The sequence below is a fragment of the Bombina bombina genome, chromosome 3, assembly GCF_027579735.1.
Source record: "Bombina bombina isolate aBomBom1 chromosome 3, aBomBom1.pri, whole genome shotgun sequence".
Classification (NCBI taxonomy): Eukaryota; Metazoa; Chordata; class Amphibia; order Anura; family Bombinatoridae; genus Bombina; species Bombina bombina.
Window position 1 is genome coordinate 3,492,581 of NC_069501.1, and position 24,996 is coordinate 3,517,576.

General features: G+C 44.7%; 1 protein-coding gene across 2 annotated transcripts in view; it reads left to right on the forward strand.

Moving 5' to 3' along the window:
• PKNOX1 (PBX/knotted 1 homeobox 1) overlaps nt 1-24,996 on the forward strand; it is a 458,035-nt gene that overhangs the window by 97,097 nt on the left and 335,942 nt on the right. For both annotated transcript variants that reach the window (XM_053705699.1, XM_053705701.1), the window contains one exon: nt 5,263-5,375. In XM_053705699.1, coding sequence (XP_053561674.1) covers nt 5,263-5,375 — 113 coding nt within the window. The remainder of the gene's footprint in view (nt 1-5,262; nt 5,376-24,996) is intronic.

Sequence of the window (24,996 nt, forward strand, 5' to 3'; positions counted from 1 at the left end):
GCCCTCTCACGTTCTGTGCACATCTCACACACACACACACACTGGGTGCCCTCTCACGTTCTGTGCACATCTCTCACACACACACACACACTGGGTGCCCTCTCACGTTCTGTGCACATCTCACACACACACACACTGGGTGCCCTCTCACGTTCTGTGCACATCTCACACACACACACACACACACACACTGGGTGCCCTCTCACGTTCTGTGCACATCTCACACACACACACTGGGTGCCCTCTCACGTTCTGTGCACATCTCACACACACACACTGGGTGCCCTCTCACGTTCTGTGCACATCTCACACACACACACTGGGCGCCCTCTCACGTTCTGTGCAAATCTCACACACACACACACACTGGGTGCCCTCTCACGTTCTGTGCACATCTCACACACACACACTGGGTGCCCTCTCACGTTCTGTGCACATCTCACACACACACACTGGGCGCCCTCTCACGTTCTGTGCAAATCTCACACACACACACACACACTGGGTGCCCTCTCACGTTCTGTGCACATCTCACATACACACACTGGGTGCCCTCTCACGTTCTGTGCACATCTCACACACACACACTGGGCGCCCTCTCACATACTGTGCACATCTCACACACACACACTGGGTGCCCTCTCACGTTCTGTGCAAATCTCACACACACACACACACTGGGTGCCCTCTCACGTTCTGTGCACATCTCACATACACACACTGGGTGCCCTCTCACGTTCTGTGCACATCTCACACACACACACTGGGCGCCCTCTCACATACTGTGCACATCTCACACACACACACTGGGTGCCCTCTCACATACTGTGCACATCTCACACACACACACTGGGCGCCCTCTCACATACTGTGCACATCTCACACACACACACTGGGTGCCCTCTCATGTTCTGTGCACATCTCACACACACACACACACTGGGTGCCCTCTCATGTTCTGTGCACATCTCACACACACACACACACTGGGTGCCCTCTCATGTTCTGTGCACATCTCACACACACACACACACACACTGGGTGCCCTCTCATGTTCTGTGCACATCTCACACACACACACACACACACACACTGGGTGCCCTCTCACGTTCTGTGCACATCTCACACACACACACTGGGTGCCCTCTCACATACTGTGCACATCTCACACACACACACTGGGTGCCCTCTCATGTTCTGTGCACATCTCACACACACACACACACACACTGGGTGCCCTCTCATGTTCTGTGCACATCTCACACACACACACACACACTGGGTGCCCTCTCATGTTCTGTGCACATCTCACACACACACACACACACACACACTGGGTGCCCTCTCACGTTCTGTGCACATCTCACACACACACACACACTGGGTGCCCTCTCACGTTCTGTGCACATCTCACACACACACACACACACTGGGTGCCCTCTCATGTTCTGTGCACATCTCACACACACACACTGGGTGCCCTCTCACGTTCTGTGCACATCTCACACACACACACACACTGGGTGCCCTCTCACGTTCTGTGCACATCTCACACACACACACACACTGGGTGCCCTCTCACGTTCTGTGCACATCTCACACACACACACACTGGGTGCCCTCTCACGTTCTGTGCACATCTCACACACACACACTGGGTGCCCTCTCACGTTCTGTGCACATCTCACACACACACACTGGGTGCCCTCTCATGTTCTGTGCAAATCTCACACACACACACACACACTGGGTGCCCTCTCATGTTCTGTGCAAATCTCACACACACACACACACTGGGTGCCCTCTCACGTTCTGTGCACATCTCACACACACACACTGGGCGCCCTCTCACGTTCTGTGCAAATCTCACACACACACACACACTGGGTGCCCTCTCACGTTCTGTGCACATCTCACACACACACACTGGGCGCCCTCTCTCGTTCTGTGCAAATCTCACACACACACACACACACTGGGCGCCCTCTCACGTTCTGTGCAAATCTCACACACACACACACACTGGGTGCCCTCTCACATACTGTGCACATCTCACACACACACACTGGGTGCCCTCTCACGTTCTGTGCACATCTCACACACACACACACACACTGGGTGCCCTCTCACGTTCTGTGCACATCTCACATACACACACTGGGTGCCCTCTCACGTTCTGTGCACATCTCACACACACACACTGGGCGCCCTCTCACATACTGTGCACATCTCACACACACACACTGGGTGCCCTCTCACGTTCTGTGCAAATCTCACACACACACACACACACTGGGTGCCCTCTCACGTTCTGTGCACATCTCACATACACACACTGGGTGCCCTCTCACGTTCTGTGCACATCTCACACACACACACTGGGCGCCCTCTCACATACTGTGCACATCTCACACACACACACTGGGTGCCCTCTCACATACTGTGCACATCTCACACACACACACTGGGCGCCCTCTCACATACTGTGCACATCTCACACACACACACTGGGTGCCCTCTCACGTTTTGTGCACATCTCACACACACACGCACACACACACACTGGGTGCCCTCTCATGTTATGTGCACATCTCACACACACACACACTGGGTGCCCTCTCACGTTCTGTGCACATCTCACACACACACACACTGGGTGCCCTCTCACGTTCTGTGCACATCTCACACACACACACACTGGGTGCCCTCTCACATACTGTGCACATCTCACACACACACACTGGGTGCCCTCTCACATACTGTGCACATCTCACACACACACACACACACTGGGTGCCCTCTCATGTTCTGTGCACATCTCACACACACACACACACACACACACTGGGTGCCCTCTCACGTTCTGTGCACATCTCACACACACACACACACACACACTGGGTGCCCTCTCACGTTCTGTGCACATCTCACACACACACACACTGGGCGCCCTCTCACGTTCTGTGCACATCTCACACACACACACACACTGGGTGCCCTCTCACGTTCTGTGCACATCTCACACACACACACACACACTGGGCGCCCTCTCACGTTCTGTGCACATTTCACACACACACACACACACTGGGTGCCCTCTCATGTTCTGTGCACATCTCACACACACACACTGGGTGCCCTCTCACGTTCTGTGCACATCTCACACACACACACACACACACACTGGGCGCCCTCTCACGTTCTGTGCACATCTCACACACACACACTGGGTGCCCTCTCACGTTCTGTGCACATCTCACACACACACTGGGCGCCCTCTCACGTTCTGTGCACATCTCACACACACACACTGGGTGCCCTCTCACGTTCTGTGCACATCTCACACACACACACACACTGGGTGCCCTCTCACGTTCTGTGCACATCTCACGCACACACACACACTAGGTGCCCTCTCACGTTCTGTGCACATCTCACACACACACACTGGGTGCCCTCTCACGTTCTGTGCACATCTCACACACACACACTGGGTGCCCTCTCACGTTCTGTGCACATCTCACACACACACACTGGGTGCCCTCTCACGTTCTGTGCACATCTCACACACACACACTGGGTGCCCTCTCACATACTGTGCACATCTCACACACACACACTGGGTGCCCTCTCACGTTCTGTGCACATCTCACACACACACACTGGGTGCCCTCTCACGTTCTGTGCACATCTCACACACACACACTGGGTGCCCTCTCACGTTCTGTGCACATCTCACACACACACACTGGGTGCCCTCTCACATACTGTGCACATCTCACACACACACACACACACACTGGGTGCCCTCTCACGTTCTGTGCACATCTCACACACACACACACTGGGTGCCCTCTCACGTTCTGTGCACATCTCACACACACACACTGGGTGCCCTCTCACGTTCTGTGCACATCTCACACACACACACACACACACTGGGTGCCCTCTCACGTTCTGTGCACATCTCACACACACACACACACTAGGTGCCCTCTCACGTTCTGTGCACATCTCACACACACACACTGGGTGCCCTCTCACGTTCTGTGCACATCTCACACACACACACTGGGTGCCCTCTCACGTTCTGTGCACATCTCACACACACACACTGGGTGCCCTCTCACGTTCTGTGCACATCTCACACACACACACTGGGTGCCCTCTCACGTTCTGTGCACATCTCACACACACACACACACACTGGGTGCCCTCTCACGTTCTGTGCACATCTCACACACACACACACACTAGGTGCCCTCTCACGTTCTGTGCACATCTCACACACACACACTGGGTGCCCTCTCACGTTCTGTGCACATCTCACACACACACACTGGGTGCCCTCTCACGTTCTGTGCACATCTCACACACACACACTGGGTGCCCTCTCACGTTCTGTGCACATCTCACACACACACACTGGGCGCCCTCTCAGATACTGTGCACATCTCACACACACACACTGGGCGCCCTCTCATGTTCTGTGCACATCTCACACACACACACTGGGTGCCCTCTCACGTTCTGTGCACATCTCACACACACACACACACACACACTGGGTGCCCTCTCACGTTCTGTGCACATCTCTCACACACACACACACACACTGGGTGCCCTCTCACGTTCTGTGCACATCTCACACACACACACACACACACACACTGGGCGCCCTCTCACGTTCTGTGCACATCTCACACACACACACTGGGCGCCCTCTCATGTTCTGTGCACATCTCACACACACACACTGGGTGCCCTCTCACGTTCTGTGCACATCTCACACACACACACACACACACTGGGTGCCCTCTCACGTTCTGTGCACATCTCACACACACACACACACACACACTGGGTGCCCTCTCACGTTCTGTGCACATCTCACACACACACACTGGGTGCCCTCTCACGTTCTGTGCACATCTCACACACACACACTGGGTGCCCTCTCATGTTCTGTGCACATCTCACACACACACACACTGGGCGCCCTCTCACGTTCTGTGCACATCTCACACACACACACACTGGGTGCCCTCTCACGTTCTGTGCACATCTCACACACACACACACTGGGCGCCCTCTCACGTTCTGTGCACATCTCTCACACACACACTGGGCGCCCTCTCAGATACTGTGCACATCTGACACGGCACACTAAGTTCTCCTCTCAAGTGTTCATTGCAAAGTTTTTAATTTTGTAACTTAAACTGTTGTATAATCAGTTTTGTCTTCATTTGGTCTCTGGTACAGATTCAGCTTGTGACCCAGTTTAAGATGGAACAAGATCCTGTTTGTCCTGAGACGGCAGAGAGTACGGGGACTGGAGACAGCCCGATGGAGACTGACAAGCAGGCCATCTACCGGTCAGCCTCTTCCCCATTGTGTGTGTGCCCCCTAAACGTAATCTTCATATGCTCACACTTTGTTCTGTCGCCCCCTCCTCTCATGCTCTGGGTGTGTCACCCCTTCTCCTGACCAGTAAGATGTAATGATAATACTGTGTAGGAAATATACTTATACGTAAGGACGGTCCCTCTGTATGTGTGACATGAAGCTCTAGCGCTGTATGATTGGTCAGTAAGATATAATAATGCTGTGTAGGAAATAAACTTATACGTAAGGACGGTCCCTCTGTATGTGTGACATGAAGCTCTAGCGCTGTATGATTGGTCAGTGAGATATAATAATAATACTGTGTAGGAAATATACTTATACGTAAGGACGGTCCCTCTGTATGTGTGACATGAAGCTCTAGCGCTGTGTGATTGGTCAGTGAGATATAATAATAATGTGTGATTGGTCAGTGAGATATAATAATACTGTGTGATTGGTCAGTGAGATATAATAATAATACTGTGTAGGAAATATACTTATACGTAAGGACGGTCCCTCTGTATGTGTGACATGAAGCTCTAGCGCTGTGTGATTGGTCAGTGAGATATAATAATAATAATAATACTGTGTAGGAAATAAACTTATACGTAAGGACGGTCCCTCTGTATGTGTGACATGAAGCTCTAGCGCTGTGTGATTGGTCAGTGAGATATAATAATACTGTGTAGGAAATAAACTTATACGTAAGGACGGTCCCTCTGTATGTGTGACATGAAGCTCTAGCGCTGTGTGATTGGTCAGTGAGATATAATAATAATAATAATAATAATACTGTGTAGGAAATATACTTATACGTAAGGACGGTCCCTCTGTATGTGTGACATGAAGCTCTAGCGCTGTGTGATTGGTCAGTGAGATATAATAATAATAATAATACTGTGTAGGAAATATACTTATACGTAAGGACGGTCCCTCTGTATGTGTGACATGAAGCTCTAGCGCTGTATGATTGGTCAGTGAGATATAATAATACTGTGTAGGAAATAAACTTATACGTAAGGACGGTCCCTCTGTATGTGTGACATGAAGCTCTAGCGCTGTGTGATTGGTCAGTGAGATATAATAATAATACTGTGTGATTGGTCAGTGAGATATAATAATAATACTGTGTAGGAAATATACTTATACGTAAGGACGGTCCCTCTGTATGTGTGACATGAAGCTCTAGCGCTGTGTGATTGGTCAGTGAGATATAATAATAATAATACTGTGTGATTGGTCAGTGAGATATAATAATAATACTGTGTGATTGGTCAGTGAGATATAATAATAATAATACTGTGTGATTGGTCAGTGAGATATAATAATACTGTGTAGGAAATAAACTTATACGTAAGGACGGTCCCTCTGTATGTGTGACATGAAGCTCTAGCGCTGTATGATTGGTCAGTGAGATATAATAATACTGTGTGATTGGTCAGTGAGATATAATAATACTGTGTGATTGGTCAGTGAGATATAATAATAATACTGTGTGATTGGTCAGTGAGATATAATAATAATACTGTGTGATTGGTCAGTGAGATATAATAATAATACTGTGTGATTGGTCAGTGAGATATAATAATACTGTGTAGGAAATAAACTTATACGTAAGGACGGTCCCTCTGTATGTGTGACATGAAGCTCTAGCGCTGTATGATTGGTCAGTGAGATATAATAATACTGTGTGATTGGTCAGTGAGATATAATAATACTGTGTGATTGGTCAGTGAGATATAATAATAATACTGTGTAGGAAATATACTTATACGTAAGGACGGTCCCTCTGTATGTGTGACATGAAGCTCTAGCGCTGTGTGATTGGTCAGTGAGATATAATAATAATGTGTGATTGGTCAGTGAGATATAATAATAATACTGTGTGATTGGTCAGTGAGATATAATAATAATAATACTGTGTGATTGGTCAGTGAGATATAATAATAATACTGTGTGATTGGTCAGTGAGATATAATAATAATAATACTGTGTGATTGGTCAGTGAGATATAATAATAATACTGTGTGATTGGTCAGTGAGATATAATAATAATAATACTGTGTGATTGGTCAGTGAGATATAATAATAATAATACTGTGTGATTGGTCAGTGAGATATAATAATAATAATACTGTGTGATTGGTCAGTGAGATATAATAATACTGTGTAGGAAATAAACTTATACGTAAGGACGGTCCCTCTGTATGTGTGACATGAAGCTCTAGCGCTGTGTGATTGGTCAGTGAGATATAATAATACTGTGTGATTGGTCAGTGATATATAATAATAATACTGTGTGATTGGTCAGTGAGATATAATAATAATACTGTGTGATTGGTCAGTGAGATATAATAATAATACTGTGTGATTGGTCAGTGAGATATAATAATAATAATACTGTGTGATTGGTCAGTGAGATATAATAATAATAATACTGTGTAGGAAATATACTTATACGTAAGGACGGTCCCTCTGTATGTGTGACATGAAGCTCTAGCGCTGTGTGATTGGTCAGTGAGATATAATAATAATAATAATACTGTGTAGGAAATATACTTATACGTAAGGACGGTCCCTCTGTATGTGTGACATGAAGCTCTAGCGCTGTGTGATTGGTCAGTGAGATATAATAATAATAATAATAATACTGTGTAGGAAATATACTTATACGTAAGGACGGTCCCTCTGTATGTGTGACATGAAGCTCTAGCGCTGTGTGATTGGTCAGTGAGATATAATAATAATACTGTGTGATTGGTCAGTGAGATATAATAATAATACTGTGTGATTGGTCAGTGAGATATAATAATAATACTGTGTGATTGGTCAGTGAGATATAATAATACTGTGTAGGAAATAAACTTATACGTAAGGACGGTCCCTCTGTATGTGTGACATGAAGCTCTAGCGCTGTGTGATTGGTCAGTGAGATATAATAATAATAATACTGTGTGATTGGTCAGTGAGATATAATAATACTGTGTAGGAAATAAACTTATACGTAAGGACGGTCCCTCTGTATGTGTGACATGAAGCTCTAGCGCTGTGTGATTGGTCAGTGAGATATAATAATAATGTGTGATTGGTCAGTGAGATATAATAATACTGTGTAGGAAATAACCTTATACGTAAGGACGGTCCCTCTGTATGTGTGACATGAAGCTCTAGCGCTGTGTGATTGGTCAGTGAGATATAATAATAATGTGTGATTGGTCAGTGAGATATAATAATACTGTGTGATTGGTCAGTGAGATATAATAATAATAATACTGTGTGATTGGTCAGTGAGATATAATAATAATAATACTGTGTAGGAAATAAACTTATACGTAAGGACGGTCCCTCTGTATGTGTGACATGAAGCTCTAGCGCTGTGTGATTGGTCAGTGAGATATAATAATAATAATACTGTGTGATTGGTCAGTGAGATATAATAATAATAATACTGTGTGATTGGTCAGTGAGATATAATAATACTGTGTAGGAAATAAACTTATACGTAAGGACGGTCCCTCTGTATGTGTGACATGAAGCTCTAGCGCTGTGTGATTGGTCAGTGAGATATAATAATAATGTGTGATTGGTCAGTGAGATATAATAATACTGTGTAGGAAATAACCTTATACGTAAGGACGGTCCCTCTGTATGTGTGACATGAAGCTCTAGCGCTGTGTGATTGGTCAGTGAGATATAATAATAATGTGTGATTGGTCAGTGAGATATAATAATACTGTGTGATTGGTCAGTGAGATATAATAATAATAATACTGTGTGATTGGTCAGTGAGATATAATAATAATAATACTGTGTGATTGGTCAGTGAGATATAATAATAATAATACTGTGTAGGAAATAAACTTATACGTAAGGACGGTCCCTCTGTATGTGTGACATGAAGCTCTAGCGCTGTGTGATTGGTCAGTGAGATATAATAATAATAATACTGTGTGATTGGTCAGTGAGATATAATAATAATAATAATACTGTGTGATTGGTCAGTGAGATATAATAATACTGTGTAGGAAATAAACTTATACGTAAGGACGGTCCCTCTGTATGTGTGACATGAAGCTCTAGCGCTGTATGATTGGTCAGTGAGATATAATAATAATAATACTGTGTGATTGGTCAGTGAGATATAATAATAATAATACTGTGTGATTGGTCAGTGAGATATAATAATAATACTGTGTGATTGGTCAGTGAGATATAATAATACTGTGTAGGAAATAAACTTATACGTAAGGACGGTCCCTCTGTATGTGTGACATGAAGCTCTAGCGCTGTATGATTGGTCAGTGAGATATAATAATAATAATAATACTGTGTGATTGGTCAGTGAGATATAATAATAATACTGTGTGATTGGTCAGTGAGATATAATAATAATACTGTGTGATTGGTCAGTGAGATATAATAATACTGTGTAGGAAATAAACTTATACGTAAGGACGGTCCCTCTGTATGTGTGACATGAAGCTCTAGCGCTGTATGATTGGTCAGTGAGATATAATAATACTGTGTGATTGGTCAGTGAGATATAATAATAATACTGTGTAGGAAATATACTTATACGTAAGGACGGTCCCTCTGTATGTGTGACATGAAGCTCTAGCGCTGTATGATTGGTCAGTGAGATATAATACTGTGTAGGAAATATACTTATACGTAAGGACGGTCCCTCTGTATGTGTGACATGAAGCTCTAGCGCTGTATGATTGGTCAGTGAGATATAATAATACTGTGTAGGAAATAAACTTATACGTAAGGACGGTCCCTCTGTATGTGTGACATGAAGCTCTAGCGCTGTGTGATTGGTCAGTAAGATATAATAATACTGTGTGATTGGTCAGTGAGATATAATAATAATAATACTGTGTGATTGGTCAGTGAGATATAATAATAATAATACTGTGTGATTGGTCAGTGAGATATAATAATAATACTGTGTGATTGGTCAGTGAGATATAATAATACTGTGTAGGAAATAAACTTATACGTAAGGACGGTCCCTCTGTATGTGTGACATGAAGCTCTAGCGCTGTGTGATTGGTCAGTGAGATATAATAATACTGTGTAGGAAATAAACTTATACGTAAGGACGGTCCCTCTGTATGTGTGACATGAAGCTCTAGCGCTGTGTGATTGGTCAGTGAGATATAATAATAATACTGTGTGATTGGTCAGTGAGATATAATAATACTGTGTAGGAAATATACTTATACGTATGGACGGTCCCTCTGTATGTGTGACATGAAGCTCTAGCGCTGTGTGATTGGTCAGTGAGATATAATAATACTGTGTAGGAAATAAACTTATACGTAAGGACGGTCCCTCTGTATGTGTGACATGAAGCTCTAGCGCTGTGTGATTGGTCAGTGAGATATAATAATAATACTGTGTGATTGGTCAGTGAGATATAATAATAATACTGTGTGATTGGTCAGTGAGATATAATAATACTGTGTAGGAAATATACTTATACGTAAGGACGGTCCCTCTGTATGTGTGACATGAAGCTCTAGCGCTGTGTGATTGGTCAGTGAGATATAATAATAATAATACTGTGTAGGAAATATACTTATACGTAAGGACGGTCCCTCTGTATGTGTGACATGAAGCTCTAGCGCTGTATGATTGGTCAGTGAGATATAATACTGTGTAGGAAATATACTTATACGTAAGGACGGTCCCTCTGTATGTGCGACATGAAGCTCTAGCACTGTGTGATTGGTCAGTGAAATATAATAATAATACTGTGTAGGAAATAACAAAATTTATGCTTACCTGATAAATGTATTTCTTTCTTGACATGAGTCCACGGATCATCTAATTACTATTGGGAATATCACTCCTGCCCAGCAGGAGGCGGCAAAGAGCACCACAGCAAAGCTGTTAAATATCACATCTCTTTCCTCCTACCCCAGTCATTCGACCGAAGCAAAGGAGAGAAAGGAAGCAACAAGGTGCAGAGGTGTCTGAAGTTTATAAAATACCAACAACCTGTCTAAAGAACAGGACGGGCCGTGGACTCATTGTGTCAAGAAATAAATAAATTTATCAGGTAAGCATAAATTTTGTTTTCTTTCTAATGACACGATGAGTCCACGCATCATCATTAATTACTGTTGGGAATCAATACCCAAGCTAGAGTACACAGATAATAAGGGAGGGACAAGTCAAGGAACCTAAACGGAAGGCACCACTGCTTGAAGAACCTTTCTCCCAAAAGAGGCATCAGCTGAGGCAAAAGTATCAAATTTATAAAATTTTGAAAAGTGTGAAGAGAGGACCAAGTTGCAGCCTTGCAAATCTGTTCCACAGAAGCTTTTTTTTTTTAATGCCCAGGAAGAGGAAACAGCCCTCGTAGAATGAGCCATAACTCTCTCAGGAGGCTGCTGTCCAGCAGTTTCATAGGCAAACCGAATGATACTCTTCAGCCACAAAGAAAGAGCTTTCTGCCCCTTACGTTTCCCAGAGAATACCACAAACAGAGCAGAAGACTGACGAAAATCCTTAGTCGCCTGCAAATAGAATTTTAATGCATGCACCACGTCCAGATTGTGCAGAAGCCGTTCCTTCTGAGAAGAGGGATTAGGACACAAGGAATCTCCTGATTAATGTTCCGATCTGAAACTACTTTAGGGAGAAACCCTAACTTAGTACGCAAAACTACCTTATCCAAATGAAAAATAAGTTAAGGAGATTCAAACTAATGCAGAGAGCTCTGAGACTCTACGAACATATGAGATAGCAACAAGAAACAAAACTTTCCAAGATAACAACTTAATATCTAAGAAATGCATAGGCTCAAACGGAGCCCCTTGAAGAACCTTAAGCACTAAATTAAAACTCCAGGGAGGAGTAACTGGCTTGAACACAGGCCTGATCCTGACCAAGGCCTGACAAAACGATTGTACGTCTGGGACGTCCGCCAGACGTTTATGTAACAAAATAGACAAAGCAGATATTTGCTCCTTTAGGGAACTTGCTGATAAACCCTTCTCCAAACCTTCTTGGAGAAAGGACAGAATTCTAGGAATCCTAACTCTACTCCAAGAGTAGCCCTTGGATTCACACCAAAATAGATATTTACGCCATATCTTGTGGTAAATCTTTCTAGTCACAGGCTTACGAGCCTGAATCATAGTCTCAATGACCGATTCCGAAAATCCACGCTTGGATAAAATTAAGCGTTCAATCTCCAAGCAGTCAGCTTCAGAGAAATTAGATTTGGGTGAAGGAAAGGCCCTTGAAGTAGAAGGTCCTTTCTCAACAGAAGTCTCCAAGGTGGAAGGGATGACATGTCCACCAGGTCTGCATACCAAATCCTGCGAGGTCACGCCGGTGCAATGAGGATCACCGAGCCCTCTCCTTCTTGATTCGAGCAATGACCCGAGGAAGAAGAGCGAACGGAGGAAATAGGTATGCAAGACTGAAATTCCAAGGTACTGCCAGGGCGTCTATCAGTACAGCCTGAGGGTCCCTTGACCTCGACCCGTACCTCAGGAGCTTGGTATTCTGCCGAGATGCCATGAAATCCAATTCCAGCTGACCCCATTTGAGAATCAGGCTGGAAAATACTTCCGGATGGAGTTCCCACTCCCCCTGGTGAAAGGTCTGCCTGCTCAGGAAGTCGCCTCCCAGTTGTCAACTCCTGGGATGTGAATCGCCGACAGACTGCAATTGTGGGTCTCCGCCCCCTGAATTATCTTGGCTACGATGACCAAGGAACTCCGCGTTCCTCCCTGATGGTTGATGTAAGCCACTGAAGTTATGTTGTCCAACTGGAACCTGATGAACCGGGCCGAGGCTAACTGAGGCCAGGCCAGGAGAGCATTGAAGATTGCTCTTAGCTCTAGAATGTTTATGGGTAGAACAGACTCCGACCGAGTCCATGTTCCCTGAGCCTTTAGAGAGCCCCAAACTGCTCCCCATCCTAGAAGGCTGGTGTCTGTTGTCACAATCACCCAAGAGGGTCTGCAAATCAGGTTCCTTGGGAGAGATGATCCTGAGACAACCACCAAAGAGAATCCCTTGTCTCCTGCTCCATCTGTAATTGCGGAGACAGATCTGCATAATCTCAGTTCCACTGACTGAGCATGCTTAACTACAGAGGTCTGAGGTGGAAACGAGCGAACGGGATAATGTCCATTTTCGCTACCATCAGACCGATTACCTCCATGCACTGAGCCACTGATGGCCGAGAAGAGGATTGAAGCGCTAGGCAAGAATCGAAAATCTTTGATTTCCTGACTTCTGTCAGAAAAATCTTCATTGATAAGGAATCTATTATGGTTCCCAAGAAAATTACCCTTGTATTTGGAACTAAGGAACTCTTTTCCAAATTGGCCTTCCATCCGTGAGATCGCAGGAAAGATAACATTTCTGTGTGGGATCTTGCTTGTTGAAAGGATGGTGCCTGAACCAGAATGTCATCAAGATAAGGCGCCACTGCAATGCCCCGCAATCGGAGCACCGCCAACAGAGATCCCAGAACCTTTGAGAAAATTCTGGGAGCTGTGGCAAGGCCAAATGGAAGAGCCAAGAATTGGAAGTGTTTGTCTAGAAATGCAAACCTTAGAAACTTGTGATGGTCCCTGTGGATGGGGACATGCAGGTATGCGTCCTTTAAATCCACCGTTGTCATAATTGACCCTCTTGGACCAAAGGAAGAATTGAATGAATAGTTTCCATCTTGAAGGACGGCACTCTGAAGAATTTGTTTAGACTCTTGAGATCTAAGATTGGTCTGAAGGTTCCCTCCTTTTTGGGAACCACGAACAGATTGGAATAAAACCCCAGACCCCATTCCTGTATCGGAACAGGAACTATCACTCCCAGGTCGGAGAGGTCCTGAACACAGTGTAAGAAAGCCTCTCTCTTTGTCTGGTCTAGAGATAATCTTGAAAGCAGAAATCTGCCCTGGGAGGAAATGTCTTGAACTCTAGTTTGTATCCCTGGGACACAATGTCCACCGCCCAGGGATCCTGAACATCTCAAACCCAAGCCTGAGAGAAGAAGGAAAGTCTGCCCCTCACAAGATCCGGTCCCGGATCGGGGTCAGGCCCTTCATGCTGTTTTTTATTCAATAGCAGGCTTCTTAGATTGTTTTCCCTTGTTCCACGACTGATTGGGCCTCCAGGAATGCTTGGACTGCTCCTGCTTGGAAGAGGGAGTGGAAGGATTTCCCTTGAAATTTCGAAAGGAACGAAAATTACTCTGGCGTCCCTTTTTGTTTATTTCTCTTATCCTGAGGGAGGAACTGGCCCTTTCCTCCCGTAATATCAGAAATGATTTCCGTCAAACCCGGTCCAAACAAGGTCTTTCCCTTGTAAGGAATCGTAAAAAGTTTAGACTTAGAAGACACATCCTCAGACCAAGATTTTAACCATAAAGCTCTGCGGGCCAGAACGGCAAAACAAGAAATCTTAGCTCCCAGCTTAATAACCTGAAGGGAAGCATCCGTGATAAAGGAGATGGCCAACTTAAGGGCCTTTATCCTATCCTGGATTTCATCGAGGGGAGTGTCTGTCCGAATAGAATCAAACAATGCATCAAACCAGTATGCTGCCATGCTAGTGACAGTAGCAATATAAACAGTGGGTTGCCATTGTAAACCCTGGTGTACATACATTTTCTTTAGTAACCCCTCTAACTATGGGAGTAGTTCTCTTGGCTAGCGTGGAAATTGCCCCTTCCACCTTGGGTACTGTCTGCCAAGACTCCTTGGTGGAATCTGCTATAGGAAACATATTTTTAAATATTTGGAATGGAGAAAAAGGGATACCCGGTCTTTCCCATTCCTTAGCAATAATCTCTGTAACTCGATCTGGTACAGGAAAAACTTCCACCATGGAAGGTACATCAAAATATTTGTTTAGCTTACTTGTGTCGCTGTCGTCCAGTGTAGCTAAAACCTCCTTGAGTAACAGACGGAGGTGTTCTAGCTTAAACCTGAAGGATACAACTTCAGTATCAGCAGGAAGAATTACACTGTCTGAGTCTGAGATTTCACCCTCAGATGCTACCTGAAGTATCCTCCTCCTCAGGCTTCTGAGAGGGGGCATTTGAAATAGCAACAACTGTGTCCGTAACCTCACTTACTGATTGTTTACTTTTCCTCTTGCACTTTCCCTGCAGCATGGGAAAAGCAGACAACGCATCAAATACCGCGGAGGACATGAGACTAACAATGTCTTGCAATGTAACTTCAGGCGGAGTTTGAGAGGAAGCGCAGGGCACTGCATGTGTGGGCGATAAAATTTGGGACACTTGAGGAGAAAGCTGCGGCATATATTGAAAATTTTCACTAGACTCCTGAACAGCATCCGCCTTAGACAATGTTGGCTTAGAAAAAAGTCTATCCCTGTAATTTAAAGTTCTGTCAATACATGAGGAACAGAAAGGGATTGGTGGTTCCACATTAGCATCAAAACATAAAGAACAAGTAACATTTTGCAGGGCCTCTTGGTCCATTCTGACTCATGGAGCAAATTATCAATAAAAAAACTTAAATTTTTGATAAAAATTAAAACACAAAAAAAGTTACTGTCTCTTTTTAAATTTTAAAACGTAACTTTTTTTTTATTTTTTGGAAATAGTGTTACACAAGCACTACTGACAACCTCTACACCTCAGCTTAGCTTTCTTGAGGTGCCTACCTACCCTGCTGACACCGGATAGTATTCCCAGTAGAAGATCCGGAACTCGACTTGCAGCACAATGAAAAGCTGTCCGGTCCTAATAACGCAGCATTAAGCCTTTATTATGCGCTTTCCTGACTGAGACTGCTATCTGACACGACCTATGTCACCCCTCCAGTCACAGGAAGTGAAGGGGAAACAGCGCACAACAGCAAATTGCCGCCTCATTTAGCCCCGTCCATCGTGGGCGTCTAAAAAAATAACCTCCCGGTCGGCATATCTTAGTCAAGCTGCCGGGAGAAGTGAACACTGCATTAAAAGTGAGCCTTATTTAACCTCCTCGGCCCCAGTGCCTGCCATAACGATACTGCCTTCTTCATATGTTCCCCCAAGCATATAGGAGAAATTTTTGTGTCCCAGTATTTAGTGAATAAAGTGCCCAATTTTTCCTGTGTTTCCCAAAAAAAATAAAGTCAGAATTTATTTAAAAAATCTACCAGGCAGTAAGGCAGCTCACTAGGTTTGAGGGGTCTTCTCCCTCACATGGACCTGTGGAAAAAAGAGATAAAGGCTGAGTAATCTTACTCAGGCTTTCAGTATTAGGGCAGCATTAACTACATGGGAGGCGCAGTGAGAATTATGTCCCACAAGTTCCCATTGCTTGAAAGCCACCACTGCTCTACTGAAGAGACTGTCCTAGGGTGTTACCGTAGTCCATATCAAAGCAGCACAATCTTGCACTACTTAAAAAATAATAAAATCTTGATTGAAGAATCTTTTCTAACACCTTACTTTACCACTTCCTTGCTCTTACGTAGGCAAAGAGAATGACTGGGGTTGGGGAAGGGAGGTGATATTTAACAGCTTTGCTGTGGTGCTCTTTGCCGCCTCCTGCTGGGCAGGAGTGATATTCCCAATAGTAATTAGATGATCCGTGGACTCATCGTCTCATCAGAAAGAAAACATAATTTATGCTTACCTGATAAATGTATTTCTCTTGTAGTGTATCCAGTCCACGGATCATCCATTACTTATGGGATATTAACTCCTCCCCAACAGGAAGTGCAAGAGGATTCACCCAGCAGAGCTGCTATATAGCTCCTCCCCTAACTGCCATTACCAGTCATTCGACCGAAAACATGCAGAGAAAGGAAAACCATAGGGTGCAGTGGTGACTGTAGTTTAATGGAAAAATTACCTGCCTTAAAGTGACAGGGCGGGCCGTGGACTGGATACACTACAAGAGAAATAAATTTATCAGGTAAGCATAAATTATGTTTTCTCTTGTTAAGTGTATCCAGTCCACGGATCATCCATTACTTATGGGATACCAATACCAAAGCTAAAGTACACGGATGACGGGAGGGACAGGCAGGCTCTTTATACGGAAGGAACCACTGCCTGAAGAACCTTTCTCCCAAAAACAGCCTCCGAAGAAGCAAAAGTGTCAAATTTGTAAAATTTGGAAAAAGTATGAAGAGAAGACCAAGTTGCAGCCTTGCAAATCTGTTCAACAGAAGCCTCATTCTTAAAGGCCCAAGTGGAAGCCACAGCTCTAGTAGAATGTGCTGTAATTCTTTCAGGAGGCTGCTTTCCAGCAGTCTCATAGGCTAACCGTATTATGCTACGAAGCCAAAAGGAGAGAGAGGTAGCCGAAGCTTTTTGACCTCTCCTCTGACCAGAATAAACGACAAACAGGGAAGACGTTTGTCGAAAATCCTTAGTTGCCTGTAGATAAAATTTCAGGGCACGGACTACATCTAGATTGTGTAGCAGACGTTCCTTTTTCGAAGAAGGATTAGGACACAAAGATGGAACCACAATCTCTTGATTGATATTCCTGTTAGTGACCACCTTAGGTAGGAACCCAGGTTTAGTACGCAGAACTACCTTGTCTGAATGAAAAATCAGATAAGGAGAATCACAATGTAAGGCAGATAACTCAGAGACTCTTCGAGCCGAGGAAATCGCCATTAAAAACAGAACTTTCCAAGATAACAACTTGATATCAATGGAATGAAGGGGTTCAAACGGAACCCCATGTAAAACATTAAGAACTAAGTTCAAACTCCATGGTGGAGCAACAGTTTTAAACACAGGCTTGATCCTAGCTAAAGCCTGACAAAAAGCTTGAACGTCCGGAACTTCTGACAGACGTTTGTGTAAAAGAATGGACAGAGCTGAAATCTGTCCCTTTAAGGAACTAGCGGATAAACCCTTTTCTAAACCTTCTTGTAGAAAAGACAATATCCTCGGAATCCTAACCTTACTCCATGAGTAACTCTTGGATTCGCACCAATATAAGTATTTGCGCCATATCTTATTTTAAATCTTTCTGGTAACAGGCTTCCTAGCCTGTATTAAGGTATCAATAACTGACTCCGAAAAACCACGTTTTGATAAAATCAAGCGTTCAATTTCCAAGCAGTCAGCTTCAGAGAAATTAGATTTTGATGTTTGAAGGGACCCTGGATCAGAAGGTCCTGTTTCAGAGGTAGCGACCAAGGTGGACAGGATGACATGTCCACTAGATCTGCATACCAAGTCCTGCGTGGCCATGCAGGCGCTATTAGAATCACTGATGCTCTCTCCTGTTTGATTCTGGCAATCAATCGAGGAAGCATCGGGATGGGTGGAAACACATAAGCCATCCCGAAGGTCCAAGGTGCTGTCAAAGCATCTATCAGAACTGCTCCCGGATCCCTGGATCTGGACCCGTAACGAGGAAGCTTGGCGTTCTGTCGAGACGCCATGAGATCTATCTCTGGTTTGCCCCAACGTCGAAGTATTTGGGCAAAGACCTCCGGATGAAGTTCCCACTCCCCCGGATGAAAAGTCTGACGACTTAAGAAATCCGCCTCCCAGTTCTCCACTCCCGGGATGTGGATTGCTGACAGGTGGCAAGAGTGAGACTCTGCCCAGCGAATTATCTTTGATACTTCCATCATTGCTAGGGAGCTTCTTGTCCCTCCCTGATGGTTGATGTAAGCTACAGTCGTGATGTTGTCCGACTGAAACCTGATGAACCCCTGAGTTGTTAACTGGGGCCAAGCCAGAAGGGCATTGAGAACTGCTCTCAATTCCAGAATGGTTATTGGTAGGAGACTCTCCTCCTGATTCCATTGTCCCTGAGCCTTCAGAGAATTCCAGACAGCGCCCCAGCCTAGTAGGCTGGCGTCTGTTGTTACAATTGTCCAGTCCGGCCTGCTGAATGGCATCCCCCTGGACAGATGTGGCCGAGAAAGCCACCATAGAAGAGAATTTCTGGTCTCTTGATCCAGATTCAGAGTAGGGGACAAGTCTGAGTAATCCCCATTCCACTGACTTAGCATGCACAATTGCAGCGGTCTGAGATGTAGGCATGCAAAGGGTACTATGTCCATTGCTGCTACCATTAAGCCGATCACCTCCATGCATTGAGCTACTGACGGGTGTTGAATGGAATGAAGGACACGGCATGCATTTTGAAGCTTTGTTAACCTGTCTTCTGTCAGGTAAATCTTCATTTCTACAGAATCTATAAGAGTCCCCAAGAAGGGAACTCTTGTGAGTGGAAAGAGAGAACTCTTCTTTTCGTTCACCTTCCATCCATGCGACCTTAGAAATGCCAGTACTAACTCTGTATGAGACTTGGCAGTTTGAAAGCTTGAAGCTTGTATCAGAATGTCGTCTAGGTACGGAGCTACCGCAATTCCTTCGCGGTCTTAGTACCGCCAGAAGAGCACCCAGAACCTTTGTGAAGATTCTCGGAGCCGTAGCCAATCCGAATGGAAGAGCTACAAACTGGTAATGCCTGTCTAGAAAGGCAAACCTTAGATACCGGTAATGATCTTTGTGAATCGGTATGTGAAGGTAAGCATCCTTTAAATCCACTGTGGTCATGTACTGACCCTTTTGGATCATGGGTAAAATTGTCCGAATAGTTTCCATTTTGAACGATGGAACTCTTAGGTATTTGTTTAGGATCTTTAAATCCAAGATTGGCCTGAAAGTTCCCTCTTTTTTGGGAACCACAAACAGATTTGAGTAAAACCCTTGTCCTTGTTCCGACCGCGGAACCGGATGGATCACTCCCATTAATAAAAGATCTTGTACGCAGCGTAGAAACGCCTCTTTCTTTATTTGGTTTGTTGACAACCTCGACAGATGAAATCTCCCTCTTGGGGGAGAGAATTTGAAGTCTAGAAGGTATCCCTGAGATATGATCTCTAACGCCCAGGGATCCTGGACATCTCTTGCCCAAGCCTGGGCGAAGAAAGAAAGTCTGCCCCCCACTAGATCCGTTCCCGGATCGGGGGCCCTCGATTCATGCTGTCTTAGGGGCAGCAGCAGGTTTCCTGGCCTGCTTGCCCTTGTTCCAGGACTGGTTAGGTCTCCAGCCTTGTCTGTAGCGAGCAACAGCTCCTTCCTGTTTTGGTGCAGAGGAAGTTGATGCTGCTCCTGCTTTGAAATTACGAAAGGAACGAAAATTAGACTGTCTAGCCTTAGGTTTGGCTCTGTCTTGAGGCAGGGCATGGCCTTTACCTCCTGTAATGTCAGCGATAATTTCTTTCAACCCGGGCCCGAATAAGGTCTGCCCTTTGAAAGGTATATTAAGCAATTTAGATTTAGAAGTAACGTCAGCTGACCAGGATTTTAGCCACAGTGCTCTGCGTGCCTGAATGGCGAATCCGGAATTCTTAGCCGTAAGTTTAGTTAAATGTACTACGGCATCTGAAATAAATGAGTTAGCTAACTTAAGGGCTTTAAGTTTGTGTGTAATCTCATCTAATGGAGCTGATTCAAGTGTCTCTTCCAGAGACTCAAACCAAAATGCTGCTGCAGCCGTGACAGGCGTAATGCATGCAAGAGGTTGCAATATAAAACCTTGTTGAACAAACATTTTCTTAAGGTAACCCTCTAACTTTTTATCCATTGGATCTGAAAAGGCACAGCTATCCTCCACCGGGATAGTGGTACGCTTAGCTAAAGTAGAAACTGCTCCCTCCACCTTAGGGACAGTTTGCCATAAGTCCCGTGTGGTGGCGTCTATTGGAAACATCTTTCTAAATATCGGAGGGGGTGAGAACGGCACACCGGGTCTATCCCACTCCTTAGTAACAATTTCAGTAAGTCTCTTAGGTATAGGAAAAACGTCAGTACTCGCCGGTACCGCAAAATATTTATCCAACCTACACATTTTCTCTGGTATTGCAACTGTGTTACAATCATTCAGAGCCGCTAACACCTCCCCTAGTAATACACGGAGGTTTTCCAGCTTAAATTTAAAATTTGAAATATCTGAATCCAGTTTGTTTGGATCAGAACCGTCACCCGCAGAATGAAGCTCTCCGTCCTCATGTTCTGCAAATTGTGACGCAGTGTCTGACATGGCCCTAATATTATCAGCGCACTCTGTTCTCACCCCAGAGTGATCACGCTTACCTCTTAGTTCTGGTAATTTAGCCAAAACTTCAGTCATAACAGTAGCCATATCCTGTAATGTGATTTGTAATGGCCGCCCAGATGTACTCGGCGCTACAATATCACGCACCTCCCGAGCGGGAGATGCAGGTACTGACACGTGAGGCGAGTTAGTCGGCATAACTCTCCCCTCGTTGTTTGGTGAAATATGTTCAATTTGTACAGATTGACTTTTATTTAAAGTAGCATCAATACAGTTAGTACATAAATTTCTATTGGGCTCCACTTTGGCTTTAGCACATATAGCACAGATATCTTCCTCTGAATCAGACATGTTTAACACACTAGCAAATAAACTAGCAACTTGGAAATACTTTTCAAGTAATTTACTATAATATGAAAACGTACTGTGCCTATAAGAAGCACAGAAAAAGTTATGACAGTTGAAAATTAATAAACTGAAAAGTTATAGCATCAAATCTTTGTAAAAAACACAATTTTAGCAAAGGATTGCTCCCATTAGCAAAGGATAACTAATCCTGATAGCAGAAAAAAAAAAAAAAAATACAGAAATAAACGTTTTTTTTTTTTTTATCACAGTCAACTACAATCTCACAGCTCTGCTGTGAGTGATTACCTCCCTCAAAACAAGTTTTGAAGACCCCTGAGTTCTGTAGAGATGAACCGGATCATGCAGGGAAGACAATAAACTTCTGACTGAATTTTTTGATGCGTAGCAAAAGCACCAAAAAAGGTCCCTCCCCCTCACACATAACAGTGAGAGAGATCAGTAAACTGTCATAAATTAAATAAAACGACTGCCAAGTGGAAAAAAATAGTGCCCAAAACATTTTTTCACCCAGTACCTCAGAAAATTAAACGATTTTACATGCCAGCAAAAAACGTTTAACATTAATAAATTGAGTGTTATTAAAAAGCCTGTTGCTAGTCCCTGCAAATTAGGCTAAAGTTTTATGCATACAGTATAATTCCAGTGAAGTGCCATTCCCCAGAATACTGAAGTGTAAAATATACATACATGACAGCCTGATACCAGTTGCTGCTACTGCATTTAAGGCTGAGTTTACATTATATCGGTATGGCAGAATTTTCTCATCAATTCCATTGTCAGAAAATAATAAGCTGCTACATACCTCTTTGCAGATTAATCTGCCCGCTGTCCCCTGATCTGAAGTTTACCTCTCCTCAGATGGCCGAGAAACAGCAATATGATCTTAACTACTCCGGCTAAAATCATAGAAAAACTCAGGTAGATTCTTCTTCAAATTCTACCAGAGAAGGAATAACACACTCCGGTGCTATTATAAAATAACAAACTTTTGATTGAAGGTATGAAACTAAGTATAATCACCACAGTCCTCTCACACATCCTATCTATTTGTTGGGTGCAAGAGAATGACTGGTAATGGCAGTTAGGGGAGGAGCTATATAGCAGCTCTGCTGGGTGAATCCTCTTGCACTTCCTGTTGGGGAGGAGTTAATATCCCATAAGTAATGGATGATCCGTGGACTGGATACACTTAACAAGAGAAATACTTATTATACATAAGGACGGTTACTCTGTATGTGTGATGGGGAGATTATCTGATGTGTAAGTTTTGTACATGTCTTGCTCCCAGTATAGAATTGCAATAAAAAATCACTTTTGTAAGAAATAGTTCCCTGTCCATGCTGTAACTATCAGCAGCCATATATGGGTTAGGGTCTTTTTACTGATGTTAGTTGTGACTATGCTCAACCTTGCTTTCATACCTTGTGTGGTGACCATGCCAATTTCCTGCAGCTGGTGACCATGCTGGCACCTCGTTTCTGTTGAGTTAACTTGCTCGTACCCTTCAATTGGTGATAATGCTTGGGCCACATGTACGGACATCAGCTGCAGGACACGAGGCCTGCTTGTGTCCTGCAGCTGTTGTCCGTACTTGGGCCCCCTGATGACTATGACTGCTTGTGTCCAGGCTTGATGACTATTCTTGATTTTGTTCTTCAGCTGGTGACCAGGCTCAGCCTCTCTAATGACTAAGTCTGCTTGTGTCCTGCAGCTGGTGACCAGGCTCAGGCTTCCTTTCTGATGCCTAGGCTTGCCTGGAGGCTCGCCAGAAACACAGGCCCTCAAGCTCCGTACGGAGCTTGATAGATAGGCTCCTAGGTTTGCTTGTGTCTTGCAGCTGGTGACCAGGTTTAGGATACATGTCTGATGACTAGGTTTGCTTGTGTCCCGCCACTGGTGACCAGGCTCAGAATACATGTCTGATGACTAGGCTTGCCTGTGTTTAACATCTTGGGACAAGGCTCAGGATACGTGTCTTATGACTAGGTTTGCTTGTGATAAGGCTCAAGATACGTGTCTGATGTCTAGGCTTGCTTGTGACAAGGCTCAGGATACGTGTCTGATGTCTAGGCTTGCTTGTGTCCCGCAGCTGGTGACCAGGCTCAGGATACATATCTGATGACAAGGCTTGTTCTAGACCAGGCTCGGGAAACATGTCTGACTAGGCTTGCTTGTGTCCCATAGCTGATGACCTGACTCAGGATACGTGTCTGATTACTAGGCTTGCTTGTGTCCAGCAGCTGGTGTTCAGACTTGGGCCCTGTGTCTGACGACTATGCCTGCTTGTGTACTGTAACTTGTGTCTAGGCTTGGGCCTTGTGTCTTATGACTATGCCTGCTTGGGTCTCATGTTTGAAGACTAATCTTGATTTTGTACTTCAGCTAGTGACCAGGCTCTGTCTGATGAGTAGACTTGCGTGTTTTCTGCAGCTGTTGACCAGGCTCTGTGCCTGATGACTAAGCTTGCTTGTGTCCTGCAGCTGGTTACCAGGCTCAGGACATGTCTGATGACTAGGCTTGCATGTGTCTTGTTGCTGGTGAAGAGGCTTAGTATACATTTGATGACTACGCTTGCTTGTGTCCCGCAGCTGATTGCCAGGCTTAGCATGTGTCTGATGAGTTGGCTTGCTTGTGTCCTGCAGCTGGTGGCCAGGCTTAGGATATTTGTCTGATGACTAGGCTTGCTTTTGTCCCACAACGTGTGACAGGGTCAGGATACATATCTGATAACTAGGCTTTCTTGTGTCTTGCTGCTGCTGCTGACCAGGCTCAGGATATGTGTCTGATCAGTAGGTTTGCTTGTGTTCCGCAGCTTGTGACAAAGCTCAGTATACGTGTCTGATTACTAGGCTTGCTCGTGTCCCGTAGCTGGTGACCAGGTTCAGGCTACGTGTTTGATGACTAAGTTTGACTTGTGTTTTGCAGCTTGTGACAAGGCTCAGGATACTTGTCTGACGATTAGGCTTGCTTGTAACAAGACTCAGGATACGTGTCTAGCGACTAGGTTTGCTTGGGTCCTGCAGCTGGTGACCAGGCTCAGGATACGTGTCTGATGACTAGGTTTGCTTTTGTCCTGCAGCTTGTGAACAGGCTCAGGATACGTGTTTTATTACTTGGCTTGCTTGTGTCCCACAGCTGGTGAACAGGCTCAGGACACTTGTCTGATGACTAGATTTGTTTGTGTCCTGCAGCTGGTGTCCAGACTCG